At 47.2% G+C, this 14,917-nt stretch overlaps 2 protein-coding genes across 3 annotated transcripts in view; both read right to left on the bottom strand.

Moving 5' to 3' along the window:
• Positions 1–12,042, bottom strand: part of LOC406073 (homeobox protein prospero) — a 38,828-nt gene extending 26,786 nt beyond the window's left edge. Inside the window, exons 1-3 of one of the 2 annotated variants that reach the window (XM_006560015.3) lie at positions 9,144–12,042; positions 8,049–8,528; positions 5,079–5,233 (exon numbers count right to left, since the gene is read on the bottom strand). In XM_006560015.3, coding sequence (XP_006560078.2) covers positions 5,079–5,233; positions 8,049–8,528; positions 9,144–11,756 — 3,248 coding nt within the window. In that variant the 5' untranslated portion in view covers positions 11,757–12,042. The remainder of the gene's footprint in view (positions 1–5,078; positions 5,234–8,048; positions 8,529–9,143) is intronic. The other variant, XM_026441089.1, reaches the window with a different exon arrangement.
• A 124-nt stretch (positions 12,043–12,166) lies between these two features.
• The window catches only part of LOC102656027, a 46,949-nt gene continuing 44,198 nt past the window's right edge, over positions 12,167–14,917 (bottom strand). Inside the window, exon 2 of the mRNA XM_026440825.1 lies at positions 12,167–12,772. Coding sequence (XP_026296610.1) covers positions 12,356–12,694 — 339 coding nt within the window. The 5' untranslated portion in view covers positions 12,695–12,772 and the 3' untranslated portion in view covers positions 12,167–12,355. The remainder of the gene's footprint in view (positions 12,773–14,917) is intronic.

Raw genomic sequence — 14,917 nt, 5'->3', positions numbered from 1 at the left:
AGAAACTTCACACGCACATCAATCTGTAAATGTATCCAATATAAAATACCCATTATTAAATAATTAATTAGAAAAAACTTGCATGATAAATCGAAATAAATCGTGCTCCTCAATTTTCAAATTCAAATATGAATAAGTTGAAACAAAAATTATTTCCAATTTCCAAAGTCTCATAAACTTCGACACCATCTTGATAACATTCCTTGAATGATAAAGAGAGGAATCAATCCTTGTGCAATATTTCATCAACGTGACGTCAAAATATCCTAAAGAACGCCTCCTCGATCTATTTTCCACTCTGTCCTCCCACGATTTCTAAATTGGCTCGTGGTCAGTCCGACAATCAGTCCGAGGAAAAAAAGAAAAAGGAAAATTCCCCGCTGAAAAAAAGTCATCTCTCTCTCTCTCTCGGTACAAAAGGAGGAGAAAGAGAGAATCGCGGGCGGGCTTTCATTCGTGTTACCAAGAACCAGCGCTGCGTCCACGCGATCCATCGTGGAGGCGTCTCTGTGTCGTGTGTCTGACCACCGCTTGTCCATTATACGACATAAAATTCCTTCCATCGCCACGAGATAAGATCTTCCTGGCTGAGTCGCGTGTCCTACCGTGAGATCTGATAAAACGGACTAACCCGAGTTCCCGCGCATCTCACCCTTTCTTCCCTCCCTCCCCCCCTTTCCCCACCTTTCTCCTTTCTCCACCCCTCGTCTCGCGCACAAACAGACGTACAGAGGCGTACGAGATGCAGGCAGATATAGCGAAAGAAAAAGAGAGAGAGAGAGAGAGAGAGAGAGAGAGAGCGAGGACACGAGCATGACACACGTTCGAGGCGCGCACACAGGCGTCGCAACCCTGTCATCGACGACCCCAATCATCCCCCCCGGCAAGCTTCATCGAACGAAGGCTGTCAATATCGTCGTCGGTATAAGCAGATCCGATGATGTACGCTCGACGTCAACGAGTCTCCGTAAGATATCGGACGTGCTTTCGATTCGAACGTGCGCGTGAGAAAATAGGGTGCGAAGAATCGCTTTGTTGAAACCTCGTCCCTCTCCTTTCGATCCTTCCCTTCCGCGCTTTCCACGACTCCCCCTCATCCTCCCCAGCATTTTCTCTCTCATTACCGTCTTCTCGATACGGGACCGATCGTTTCGTTGCACCAAGGAAATATTCTTATATCAAAGTATTTTTCTCTCGGATCGAAATATCGAATAATATAACCTTTTTTCTTCTTTCACGAATAAAATTTCAAAATTTACCAACGAATTCACGATTGATAAGAAAAGAATGAACTATTTTTCATTAATTTATATATTACGAGAGTAATGTAAAGAATCGCGTGTTACGAGATAGTTTATAAATTATTATTTTCACGAACAATGTTGAAAGATTGAAATGAAAAGCCGAATGGAAAGAGATGTATGTTATGTTTATCAATTTTAAATGTGAAATTTTTCCTCGGCTGGAATTTTTGATGTGAACAGTTAAAGATGGAGAATTATCGATGAAATATAAAATTGTAAAAAGGGAGGATTTCACGTGATAATTATCTTAGGATACGGTTTCTAACTTCAAGGTTATCCCTCTTTCTTATTTTTTTCTTAATAAAATCTATTCATTACACGATTCCTTCCCATTCTTTTTTTATTTAAAACTATAACAAGTAAACTATAACTAAGAACAAAAATTCCAACTTAAAATATCAATTTCTCTGATTTTTATCGATCGTATCGATCGATTCCTCCCTTATTTTCCCGGGCCGAAAATTCATCACCTCGACAGCTTCTTATCTAAATCTCGTCCATAATTCACCTCGATTAGAAACGATTCGATGGTCGGAGCCGAGGGAGATCGATCATACGCGCCCCTTAAATCGAACGTCCTCCACCGATTCTGATCGAACGATCGGAAGAAGATTGAAAAAAAAGAAGAAAGAAAGAAAGAAAGAAAGAAACCGTGGATGACAGCGAAGAAAAGTGAGCTCGGTTCTCGTGACAAAAGTGCAACGCGAGGAGGAGTGGCGGGAAGGAGTGAAGGGTTGCAGCACCCCGTAGGCAGCGTAGAATAATGTGGCGGAGCATTTCCGCATAGGAAGCCGTGCATTAGGCTATCAGATCGAGCACGCTCGACAACGACTGCCGTGGCAGAGCCAGGAGGAAAAAGTGTCCGGGGTAAACCCTTACGTGATTAGTCGTCAAAGGAGAGAGGGTTCCGTGGGGTGAAAGTGTGCCTAATGAGCCGCGAGATTGGCACCTTCGTGTCGTCCTTTAATCGCCATTTTACGGGAAACTTGTACGAAACTAGTATGCAAGGATTATCAAGAGGAAAGTTGTCAATTTCTCCCTTTCAACGATCGTTAGGGTGGCCGACGGGGTAGACGCGGGTAATTATTTATGGACACGGCCAGGCTAGAAACATTGAGATTATAACCGAGGGGTGAATCTTTTTTTTTTTTTTTTTTTTTTTTTTTTTCCTCTCCCTCCGCGGTCAACCCTCTCTCCACCGGATAGCAAGATAGTTTTTATCTGTCGCGGATGGGTCCGCCTCGAACGCGTTAATTTTATCACTTAGGGCTTAGGGTTAATTGCGCAACGTCGTCTCCATTGCCCCTATTTCGGAGTGGAAATCAAAAGAGAGATCGAAATCTCCGTTTTTTTTTCGTTTCTTCTATGCGAATCTAACTAAGTACGAACCTAGTCGAGGAAAGAACGAAGGAGAGGATGCGTACCTTTCGGTTTCGTCGATGAAAAAGAGCGAACCCCTGTCGTGTTCAGCTCATTCCTGGTCTGGTTCGTCGTTCATCGGCAGCGTACACGAGATACGGGAAGGAAAAGGGAAGAGGGGGGGGTGGTTTAGGAAGAAGAGGAAGAGAGAGCGAAGACCCCTCCGGTCCCGACACGACAAAATGTACCGAAATATATTCAGCCGGTAATTAGCTTTGTGCTTAACGGCGGAAGCCGGCCTCCAATGCAATTTTTTCACTGGACGTTTGAAACTTTTGCAAACACACTCCGCCCGTTCTCCTCTCTTATCAACCACTCTAACCGATTCTCTTTCTCGCTGCCTTCTCGATGTTGAGAATGTTTCGAGAGAACGAAACAGGGCCATGGAGAAAGGGGATGGAGGGGGAGGGGGGATGAGATTGGAGGAGCACGAGAGAGGGACAACTTCCTCTCGGTGCAACCGAGATGATTCGCTTTGCTCCTTTTTCTTTTCTTCTTCTTTCCACGGTGGACAAAACGAGCTTGCAATTTTTTCTCCTCCTCTCTTCTCTTTTTTTCTTTCTTTCTTTTTTGCATGGTACGTAAATAGGTAGGCTGCCTTTTTCTGTCGCTTTTCGATCGATGATCCAACGACAGATGATAGATCAGGAAATGATTTCGAAGTAGTTTCCGGGTAGTAGCTTCGAACGTACGCGTTTATTTTCGTCGGAATAAAATTTCGAACAACTTTTTTTTTTTTTTTTTTTTGCGCTCATTTCCCCCCGGCGGAATTTTAAGTGTACCCTTTCCTCATTTCCACGGGACCAGCTTTTTTAATGGACCTTTTCCTGCGTTAATTAAATTTCGCGGCCGGTCTCCCCTGCTCGCCCGAGTGCTTCGAATATTTCGTACGAGATCGACGGAACACGGATGATGGACACGATTCGATCATTAAAATTGAACCGTATTTTATAATATAAGGTATAAATTCTCATAGCTAATTTCAAAATTATTCGAAACTGAGATTTGCTTCGTGATAACCTCGAGAAACAATTATATACACGCGTTATTTTGAATTCGTAAATAAAAACTTTCGTAAGGTATACGTTCAAAAATAAATGCTCCCAATATTTTTTCGAATTACAACAAATACCCAACACTGGATTATCACTATTACCTATAATAAATTTTTTCAAACAAATTAGAAAGAATTAGAAAGATCGATCGTATTTAAATTCTCTTGATCCGATTAATCATTGCTTCAGAAAAATTCCATTATTCTCAATAACCGTGAAATATATGACATAAAATCACATTTAACCTAACCAATACCACCTTTTATATGAACCAATGAAATATCCCTTTCCTGGAATAGAATCGCTGCGGCGTTGAATGTCGGAGGTCGGGTCTCGAAAACTTATGGTCTCCAAGAGAGGATGGGCGTCTCTCGCGATAAGAAAGCGGCAATAATGTAGGGACACAAGCACGCGCGTTTCTCGGCCGCCTTATATCTCGGATCTGTACTGTACTCAGCCTAATTATAATCAGGCTAATGCCTGGCGGTACGTGCCGGTACCAGCGATGACTCCTACGCTCTTCATACCTGGCCGCGATACCGTAGCCGCTGTTACTTATTCCCGTCCCGAGGAGAGGGGTAATTAAGATTCGGACACACCCATCGTGACTCTCTCGTCTCTTGGGTTCTGACCGATTCTACGAAGGGAGTGGTCGATCCCTTGGAAAACCTCGTCCTCGTTTGCATTACACGTACCGGACAAAGGATTCGCGTACAGGACGCATCCTCCGCGTTTCTTTTAACCAACGCGCCGACACGGGAATCGGGGAGTGGCGACACGATGTCGAGAGGAATGGGTTTCTCGTCGATTCCTTCCAGATTTACGCGTTCCAAGACGTCGTTGATATCTCATATCGACGATCTGGTTTACCAGGGGATAGAGAATTGGAACGGCGAACGGACGGTGTATTATGCAAATTCGACGATCGGGGCTCTTTTCCTAAATAGAGGGCTAGTTGGAGAACGAAGGATTGTTCCCCGTGCTTTGGATTTTAAAAATGTAATTTAAAAATAATTTGAATTATTATATCAAAAAGATACAGTTGTTTCTGTAATTTTTTAAAAACGAACGGATAATAATTTAATTAAACGAATTCATTAGAAAGTTTACCAATTATTCAATCAGTCGTAATAATTTTAAAATAAATAAAATCGAGCGTGTTAAAGCGTAGAAATACATGGGGAAATATTTGGTACTGGCCACATGTTATAAAATCTTGACCGTTATTCGAACTTTGAAACAATCCTTCGATTTCCTCGTGGTTAACCGTAAATTCTCGATACAATATTGCTGTACTCACCGGAAGTTGGAGAACCACTTGACCAGCTGCGCTGTGTTGTTCTTATTGAACCTGATGTCGGGGAAGTACATCTTGAGAATGGACGAGGACGGGTACCTGACCCAGAAGAACATCAGCTTCGCCTTCCTCAGATGTATCGGTGTTAGCATCGACGAGTTCACCGTGGTTAAGGAAATATCTCTTTTGCTTGTCGAAATTATCTCTACTATAAATACATTCCAACACGTGTAATATAATATCATAGCCATCATCATTCTTTACGATCATAACGTAATTGCATCACTGTCAGAACGATTATTAAGATCTTCAGTTTCTCTTTCATTCTTTTACATCTTCAAACGTAATTTATATTCTTTACTTCTTTATGTCACGACGAAGACTTTATACAATTCTTTCTCTATCGAAGGAAGAAAAAGTATGGAAAAGTATGCGTGGACCGGCAACAAAGCAAAATAGAAGGACGAGGTTGGCAATCTGTTTTTGTGTACGCAAAATATCTCAAACTTAATCGTGTTTCCTTCGTATCAAATTGGATTAGAAATCGTACAAGCTGTGGATGTCGCGAGGGTAGTAGGGCTCGAAAGCGTTCTCACCGAGGTTGACCCACGATTGGCCACATATCCTCAACGGAAGCCTTACCGATTTCTTATCGGTAATAGGATCTCTTCATGTGGTTTCATCGCATTCTTATTTGCTTAATCCTGTGTCGAATCTGCCGCGGTTCGTCTGCGCCTTAAGGCGTGCCCTTCCCGGACCAAGAATTTCATCCAAAACTTTCGACCAAAGCCAAAAACGAAAATGAAAATTTTCATTCCAAGAGATGTACCAATCTAAATACCATCTTAGATCATCTTATTAATTCTAAAATATAATCTTCCAAATGTCAAAACGGGAAAGGAAACGTGACTACCTATCGAAATCTCAGCGTGCTCAAGCGATGTCGTTCCCTTCGAACGTTTCCTCGAGTGTGATCCGCGATGAAGGAGGATGCGCGCTCGTCGATGGGCGCGATAACGAGATGCCAGACGGTTAATAAGGGTTATTCCGGCGGAGGAAAGTCGAGCAGCGTGAAAAGCATATTTGGATACATGGAAGGCCGGCAGGAGAAGCGACAGACAAGGGTGAATCCGGAGGTGAGTGGTGAACAGCAGGTTGCGCCGCGCCGGTCATGCGCTCGACCTACCCCAAGAGGAGGGAGTGAAAAAAATGCGCCATTGATTTTACATCAAAGGCCGACTAAAAAGGCGGCAAAGAACGCCGCGCTGCCGATCGAACGACCCGGACCAACACACGCCGATGCAGTTCCACCGGCGTTGCATCGTTACCGACGCGTTCGCCTCACGCCCCCGCGCGACACGCGTCTTTTTTTTCTCCTGGCCGAGGTGAGAGGGGAGACACCCCCCTTCGATATATTTGCAAGTGCTTTCGGTGGTAAGTGTTGGAGAGAGAGAGAGAGAGAGAAAAGTGGCGAGCGACCACCGCGAGAGGCTATCCGGCCGGGTCATGCGTGATAATCGAGCTGCTGAACTTTTCGCGCCTGTTGATCACGCTTTCAGACGATCGTTCTGAGAGAGAAGGATGTGTGTCTTAACTTCGCCCGTTCGCCGAAGCTATTTTTACGAAGTCAAAGCGTAGTACTAGCGAGGTCACTTGGTTGCCCTCCCCCCGCTGATGAATGCGCCACTGTCTCTCTCTCTCTCGTCACGTATTTTTGCGTGGCCGGTTTTCCATCCCCTAGGGGGAATAACGCGTTCAAGTGTTCCTGCCACTTCATCCTTCGTCGAACGCGTCGATGGATCCTATGGATCGAAAGATATTTCCGTGAAGAACAGAGGCTCCTCTCTTCCTCCTCTTCTTCCTCTCTTGACCGATTCGACTCGATCAAGGAGAAGAAAAAAGAACGAGGTATATACAAGGACGTTTAATAGAGGAAACCGATATCGGCTGGAAGGAATATATAAGTTGGGGGTCAAGTCTGTAGACGGAATTCCTACGATGCATTCTCTCATACGGTCAGAGAAGTAGTAGAAGTGGCTTATCTACGATAAGTCGAGGAGATGCTGGGTGGAAGGGAAGTTTCGCGGACCACCTTCTCTCTCTCCCTCCCTCTCGTTTCCGTGGTTAAATTCCGAAATTGCAGGACAGATTATTGGCTTGCAAAGTTGGGTGAGACTCCGAGGCCGAAAGGGTGGTGGGCCGAGTAGGCAAAGAACTTTCGACCTCGCGCGTTGTTGCCGGACAAACTCTACTCGTAGGTGCAGCCAACATTAGCCTAACTCCGTGGCAAACTAATCTAACATTCGTCCGAGCTTCCCCTCCTCTTTGCCGCCTACCCTCACTCTTTACTCTACGACTTCCTTCTCCTTATTGGCGGGACTGGCTTTTTCTCTCCTACAAAACTACCCCGTTGTTTTCCAAAGTTTCCAACCTCCTCCTCCTCCTCCTCCTCCTCCTCTTCCCTTATACGAGGAAAAGAAACGTGAAAAAAAAGAAGGAAAAGAAAAAAGAAGAAAAGCCTGGATTCCTAAGCATCGTCATCTCAACTCTTTCTCTCTTATACCATTTTTTAACGCTCGTTTTTTCGCCCATCTCTTTATACAGCTCTTTAAACAGCGCATTGCCTTCCCCCGATTTAATATCGAAACTTCCATCCGCTACTTTCTTTGGAGAACGTTCAGACTCTGTCCCTTCGCGATATTACATACAATAAGTCGGCGGAGATTCCTCGCATGTTGTTTCTCCAACAAACCGGAGAGATACCCGTTTTCGAGAGGGAACTTCGACAGTTCCCTAACTATTGCACAAACGGCGTGCCCCGTTTGTGTTTGCCGCGCATCGTTCTGGACGTTCTCCAACTCTTCTCTCGACCGAAAGGCGGATCGAGACGATCCCTCTTTATCATTATCATGTCTTTCATTCTTTCTTTTTTCCTTTCATTTCCTCTCACGACAACGTATTAGAAAAGGATATTGTAGGCTGAATCCCGTCGTAGCTGATGTCGTCGGAGTTGCAGTCGTTGGGCCGTTCGTTGCTGTCCATCCTGAGATGTCCGTAATCTGGACTGCCATGCTGGGCAGCCGCCAATAAGGCAGGATGCAATGGCATGTGGGGCAGTGGAGGGGAGTCCCTGACATCTACACCTCCACCCGGAGGGCTGGCAGGCAGGTGATGTGGGCCAGGAGGTGGTACTTGGCCTGGGTGACCCGCGTGGGGGTTGAAGAACGGTGAGTACGGCGAGAACACTTGGCTTTCGTGAAGACTGGGGTTTGGTATCGCTACGCTGGTTGGCAGGGACACTGGCAGCATCGGTGGTGGCGGGTGATACGATCTCGGTGGAGGCGGGGGTGGTGGACTCTCGCTGCCTCCTTGCGACCCACCACCTTCCTGCGCCAGGATTCTCGACACCGTCCTCGGCGTAAGCCTCGTGTCCGTCACCTGCGGAGGGAAATACTAATTGATACATCGATTTTACAATCGTGAAATTCAGTCTCTTAGCCTACTTAAAACTAAACAAATATGTTTATCCCTCGATTTATACAGTTTCTTTTTTTCTTTTTCTTTCAAATATCGTTTATTTTTATTTTTATTTCCACGTAAAAGATACTCTGGATAAATCGAGGGATATCGTATCCACTGACGAATAAATTGCTTGTATATACAAATATTGAATACGAAAGTATTCGGCTACTTGAATATTTCGTAGGTATATATTTTATATTTTGAAATGAAATAACAAATATGATAATTGATAAATTCCTCATTTTATATTTTTACGTACGAAATATATACAAGCGAATCGAAATTTGCATTATTATAATAATTCATTATAATAATGTTAAACATGAATTTATATATTTTTTGAAATATTCGTCAGTGCTTTGTAACACGTATATTTATATAAAATAATTTTTTTGATCAATTTAATCGATTAATACTGTGAATGAGAGATTCGAACTTGTGGTAAACAATGCAACAAGTGAACACGTTTACCACGGAAAAGTGTATCATCTATTGTATTCTTTTTATATATTTTTTTTTTTGTTATCATAGAAAGATGATAATTACCTTATGGCGTTTCTTTTTCGGTGTCATTACGAGGGAAAGCGCCTCGTTCTGTTCCGAGTCCCTGCTTTCTCTCTCGTCGCCCCTCAAGTTGCAATATTGGTCACGTTGCTGCTGCTCCCTTTGCTGATGCTCTCGTTGCTGTTGATGTTGCTGTTGCTGCTGTTGCTGCTGCGCCTGCATGGAGGCCATGCTGTACATGGTTGGCGGTTTCGGTGTCTGGAACATCCTGCCCCTCACGTGCGAGGGCAGTTGGTTCATTTGATTAAGATTGTTTTCCGTGGGGCCAGAATGCGGACCATGGGGTCCACCACCCATGGACGCGATTTGCGGGAAACCCGTAGACTGTGGAGGTGGGGGCCCGCCATTGTGGGGCCCCCGTGGCCCGTTTGGGCCACCGGGTGGTTGTGGCGCTCCTCTATCTACTACTTTCGTCCTCGGCGACTTTCTCTCCAGTATTTGGCTCGCCAACAAGAGATCCTTGTTCAATTGCTCGGCTGCAACTTGCGCCGCCTCGCTCTGCTTCCCAAGATACCTCCTCTGTTGGACGAACCTCGTCACCACCTTGTCGATCAGATTCGTCAAGTACGAGGTGATTTCCGCTTTCAGCGTATCGGACAGGCTCTGGAGATCTTCGTCGGTGATGTGGGGGCCCGAGGTGCCAGCCGCTGCAGCGGCCCCTCTGAACACATTTATCCTTTCCTGGAATTCTTTGTGCTGGAGAGGCGTGCTGGCCGGCTGCATTTGCGGTGTTTGCGGCGTGGACGGGCCTGTATTGCTTTGGCTCTGTTGCTGCGGTTGACTCGGAGGGGGTGGCGGGGAACTTTGTCGTTGGTGTTGCTGCTGCTGCTGCTGCTGTTGCTGCTGTTGTTGCTGTTGCTGCTGCTGTTGCTGCTGCTGTTGCCTGACGGCTGCCTCCTGATGCTGCTTCATCCTCTCCAGAGCGGCTTGTTGCTGTTCGAGGTAGAGTTTCTGTCCCATGTGATACATAGCGGCTGCCGCGGCGTGTGGGTGTTCGGTGGGGAGGGCAGGGAGCCCGTTGTACGGCGGTGGATGAGGTTGCGGTGGTTTGAGCGGTGGCTGAGGACTTAGGGGAGCGCCGATGCTTTCGCCCGCGTCCGAATCGATTCTGCTCGTAAGCTCATTGTACTTTTGCTGCATCACTGCCAATTGTTCGTGCAATTTCTTCAGCTGGGTCTGGAGATTATCCTTCTCCTCCCGCTTCTGCCTGATCGTCGACGGATCATCCTCCTCCTCGCTCTCCTCCTCGTCGTCCATCATGGTATCGTTGACGGTGTGCTGGAGGACATGGTGCACCGTCTGTTGCTGGGGTTGATAAAGTTTACGCTTCTTGCAACCGTTCACCGTGGCAGTTTGTAGGGCTGGACTGCTGCGCATCGTGCTCACGATATTTTCGACACGAGCGCGCTTCGTTTCCGTGGTCGGCGAATTGGCCTCCGTTTTGGGCACGATCGGGCAAGGGGAGTGACTGGGGCTACGTTTGATATTCAACGAGTCCTGTATCTCCTCCTTGACGGACACGGACCCCGACCTAGGCTGCGTGGGACTGGGTGGTAAACTCTGCTCGCAATCGGACCCATCGAGATTCGCGCCAGGCTCCATACCAGCTTCAGCGAATGCCTCCTCCATGGCACGTGCGGCCGCGGCTGCGTCCTCGGCACTATCCTCGGCATCGCCCGGCATCACGGTATCACGATCACTGTGACTCGCGTTATTCACGACGTTGTTTCCATCACCACTCTCCTCCCCACCACTCTGCACTGCACCACTACGTGCACTATCACTGTTGTTGTTGTTGTTGTTGTTGTTGTTATGCTGTTGAGGGCTTTGATGGTGTTGCTGCTGCGACTTAAGTAGATCCGCTGTGGTGTTGTTGTTGTTGTTGCTGTGTATACTGTTATTGTTGTTGGGCTGTTCCTGCAGCGCGAGCGCGGAAATTTTCCGCCCTTGCAGTATGTCGCGGAGCATGTGCTGCGTGAGCTCGGCGGTGGCGGGATCGTCGCAATTAACCACTGCACCGGATTGCAAATTGGCAGCGGGGTCCATGCCGGCACCAGTCATCCCGTGACCGCCCTCTGGCGGCGAGCCACCGGCGTCACTGGCCTGTTTGACCTGTCGCCCGAGTAGCTCGTTCAACATCTTGGCGGGGCCGTAACCCGGTGCCCCGAAGAAGCCAAAAGCCGCGTGGGCGGAATGCTGCTGAGTGCTAGGACCCGTCGTAGCTGTACTCAAATGACCTTGACTGCTTGCCGCTCCAGCTTGTTGCTGCTGGAGCTGTTGTTGTTGTTGTTGTTGTTGTTGCTGCTGCGATTGCGATTGCGACGGGTGATGTTGCTGCGATTGTTGTTGCTGTTGTTGTTGCTGTTGCTGGTGTGTTGGTCCGCTGCCACCGAAGATAGAACCGTACAGGCCACCGCCGCCGTGGAAGGATGGCCGGGAGGTGAAGTGCGGTATACTCGAGTAGTTGTTGCGCGGCTCGCCGGCGTCCACGCGCTGTCTGGTGCGCTTCTGCTTCTTCTGGAGTCGCTGTTGCTTGCTTTCCGTAGTTGCTCCGTAGGGGGCGAAATACTCGGTCTCCTCCCCCGATGACATCATCGGCCGTCTGGTTGGTCGGCCCCCCGAAGGCCTCCGCGTCCCCTCCCCGCCAGGGTTCCTTGTCACCCCTCCCCTTCTCGCTCGAATAGCCCCTCGTGGCTCAGCGCGCTGCCTCTGCTTCTCTACTCTACTATTCTCGCCGTTTCCCCTACCACAGCCGTCTTTTCTCCTCGTTCCTTCTACCTTCTCCTCCCCACTCTGATCCCCAACACTCTCCCCTCTCCACTTTCTTCGTCTTTAGGCTCTCCTTCTCCTTCTCTTCCTTTTCCTCCTCCTCCACCTCCTCCTTCTCCTCCGTCGCGCCTCCGCCGCCGCCGCCTCCTCTTCTTCTTTTTCCTCCTCCTCCTCCTCCTTCTCTGCCGCCGCCGCCGCCGCCGCCTTCTCCTCCTCCTCCTCCTATTCCTCCTCTTCTTCCTCCTCCTCCTCCTCCTTCTCCTCCGCCTCCTCCGCCGCCGCCGCCGACGACGACGACGTCGGCACCCTTCTCCTTCCCAAAGAACTCTAGCCTTCTCCTCCTCTTCACCTTTTTCTCCTTCTCTCCTGCCTCCTCTTCCTCTTCTTCCGTCGTTCCTCGATCTCGCTCTACTATTTTCTTTTTACTATTCCTCGCCCCGATCCTTCCGCCTTGGGGATCCTGACGCCAACAGCTGGGGCTTCTCGGTGACTCGGGTGACTTGTCGATGGCTTGTCGTCCTCGTCTCGGGATGGCGATTTCTTATCAGGAGCAGCGGCACGTCCTCTGGATCGTTATTCCTATCGTTTTTACTCTTTATGTATCTATCGCTGCTCGTTCCGGGTCCGCCGTTTTCGCTACACTCTCCGTCACGTTTCTTCACAGTCACAGTCTTCGACACGATGTTGCTTCCGTTTATAATCACGAGAACTGAGGCCGGTGCTCTCGCGGGCGGAATTCTAGTGCTCCCGCCTGGGAGCTGCATCCTTCGAGCTCGCCAAAGGGCTAGGTGCCCCTCGCTCCCTCGTCTCGATTTTCCTTCCCGCGATTCTTCTTATCTCGTCTGAAACAGAGATCGGTCCCGTGTATTAGCCAATTATACCGATCTTTGAAAGGAAAAAGAAAAGGGAAAAGAAAGGAAATGCCGCTTATAGCCGCGCGTTCAGTGATACACGATCGATACGATGTATCGCACTCGAAGAAGTTGTACATCAGTGAATCGTATTTTATTTTAAACGCGCTCCGTATATAGAACCTCCGATGATTTCCGTAGATAGAAGTGTCTGATACTATGTACGACTATCGTTGACTTCGTATGATATAGGATAATTTAATTGTTTAACAGCAAAACGAGTTTGTCGTCTAGATTTAATTCGCTTAATGAAATTTTCGTATTAAAATTGAAATCATCGTTATCATATTTCGTCGATCGAAGATCGAATTCACCGATAATATAGTTTAGAAGCTAGAAACATCTGAGGAAAAATTTCTTTGAAATAAAACGTACGTAACCGATAAAATCGTATCGGTTCATTGCACGATCAAGTCACCGGCAACTATAAGAGAGGACAGCAAGTTAAATTGCCAGTTAAAAATACTACTGGTAATCGATCATGACGACAAGACGAAGAATAGCCCTGTGACATATGTATGTATTTTCAACTTGGGCCCAAGTCTTGCCGAGAATTCTGGAGGGACAACGAAGACGAGGAAAGACTATAAGAAAATTACTCGCGTTAAATTTCTTATTCAGAACGTGGCTTGTTCCGGCAAATCGACTCTTTGATTGCACGCGTTGATCGATATAGCAAGAAAAGAAAATCCTTTCTAAAAACGATTCCCTACGATTCATTCTCTTAAACTTGCTCGAGTCAAACGAAGGAAAAGCTTCTATTTCTACGAAGCTGAGTTTTTTCGGGGGACGATAATCGCGCGATGGACGATAATTGAACGCCCGTTCAACGAATTCATTCAGGGTTCGCGGCGGGGGACCCCGATCGTTTCGCTATTCAATTGCCGATACGCATAAGTGCGTGGGTGGAACACGTGAGCCGGTTCACCGTTTGCACGCACGCACGCGGACGGCCGACACGGTGTACTACGCACGGTGTACTGCTTAGTATGTGCGATACCAATATCAACGCGATACACGTATTCCCGGTGAATGTGCATGAGATTCGAAGCAACAGCTGAGCAGCTTAAAGCACCTGCGCTCAATAGGCTGACATATTCCATAGTTTGCCTACGCACGAGCCGCCTGCGTTCGAGGACACGAGGCACTCGCCCCTATATATCGAGCGAGAAGAGAGCGACTAGACGTATATATACGCGGGGGCTCATGAAGCAACAAGAAGGCTCAAAGAGAGGAAGCTAGCGTATATAGCAACACGTGGCAAAAGCGTCGAATTGGTGGAAGCACGGGGATCGTTGTACTTTTTTTCCCTCGGAACGCGCCAGCTCCGACTCTCTCTCGTGCGCGTTTTCCCAGTTTTGCTCCTCCATCTCTCTCTCTCTTCTCGTGTTCGCGCGATCGCGTAAGGAAGAGGGGGTGAGGGAAGCCAACAGCTTAGGATTCATCGATTATTCGCCTGCCTCGACGATGCATCTAATTGAATAACGATTATCCACTGTTTCTGTTTACCTCGTCGAATCAATGAGAAGGACTTAGAGGGGGTCGAATGAAAATTGAATTAGAACATTTCTCTACCGAATGTAATTACCATTTCTAATTGAGAACGTGCACTTTAATTCTTTCTTCTTTTATATTCTTAAGATTTTTAGAAGTAGAATTTGTTTGTTGTAAATAGTTGGAAAATATATATATTCAAGTTACGAATAATTTTTCCAATTATTCGTAGATATATATATTCTGTGCGTATATATATTTCAGAAATACTTTAAACGTATTTTTGAATATTATCGTCGGAAAGAATAGAAAGGAAGAAAGATATTGCTCCCCAGCAATTATCTTAGGTGGCGTATACTAGGAGGAGGGATGCGATCGTTGGTCAAAAGGGTGACATATGGTCTCAAGCTCGATAACGTCTACTCGATCGTACCTGCCTCGAGGAGAACGGGACGCTTCGAGGGGGGTCGGTCTGTCCTTCCTACACGTTTGATCGCCACTTCCCTCCTGCGCCGTCATGCGTGGGACGGGCAGGAATGAAAAGGTGGCCCGGCCGGAAATGGTTTTAGGAACACTCTCCCA

This window comes from Apis mellifera, linkage group LG5 (assembly GCF_003254395.2).
Source record: "Apis mellifera strain DH4 linkage group LG5, Amel_HAv3.1, whole genome shotgun sequence".
In the NCBI taxonomy this organism is placed as follows: domain Eukaryota; kingdom Metazoa; phylum Arthropoda; class Insecta; order Hymenoptera; family Apidae; genus Apis; species Apis mellifera.
Note: the sequence above shows the minus strand (reverse complement) of the source record. Positions and strands in the feature narration are given on the sequence as shown.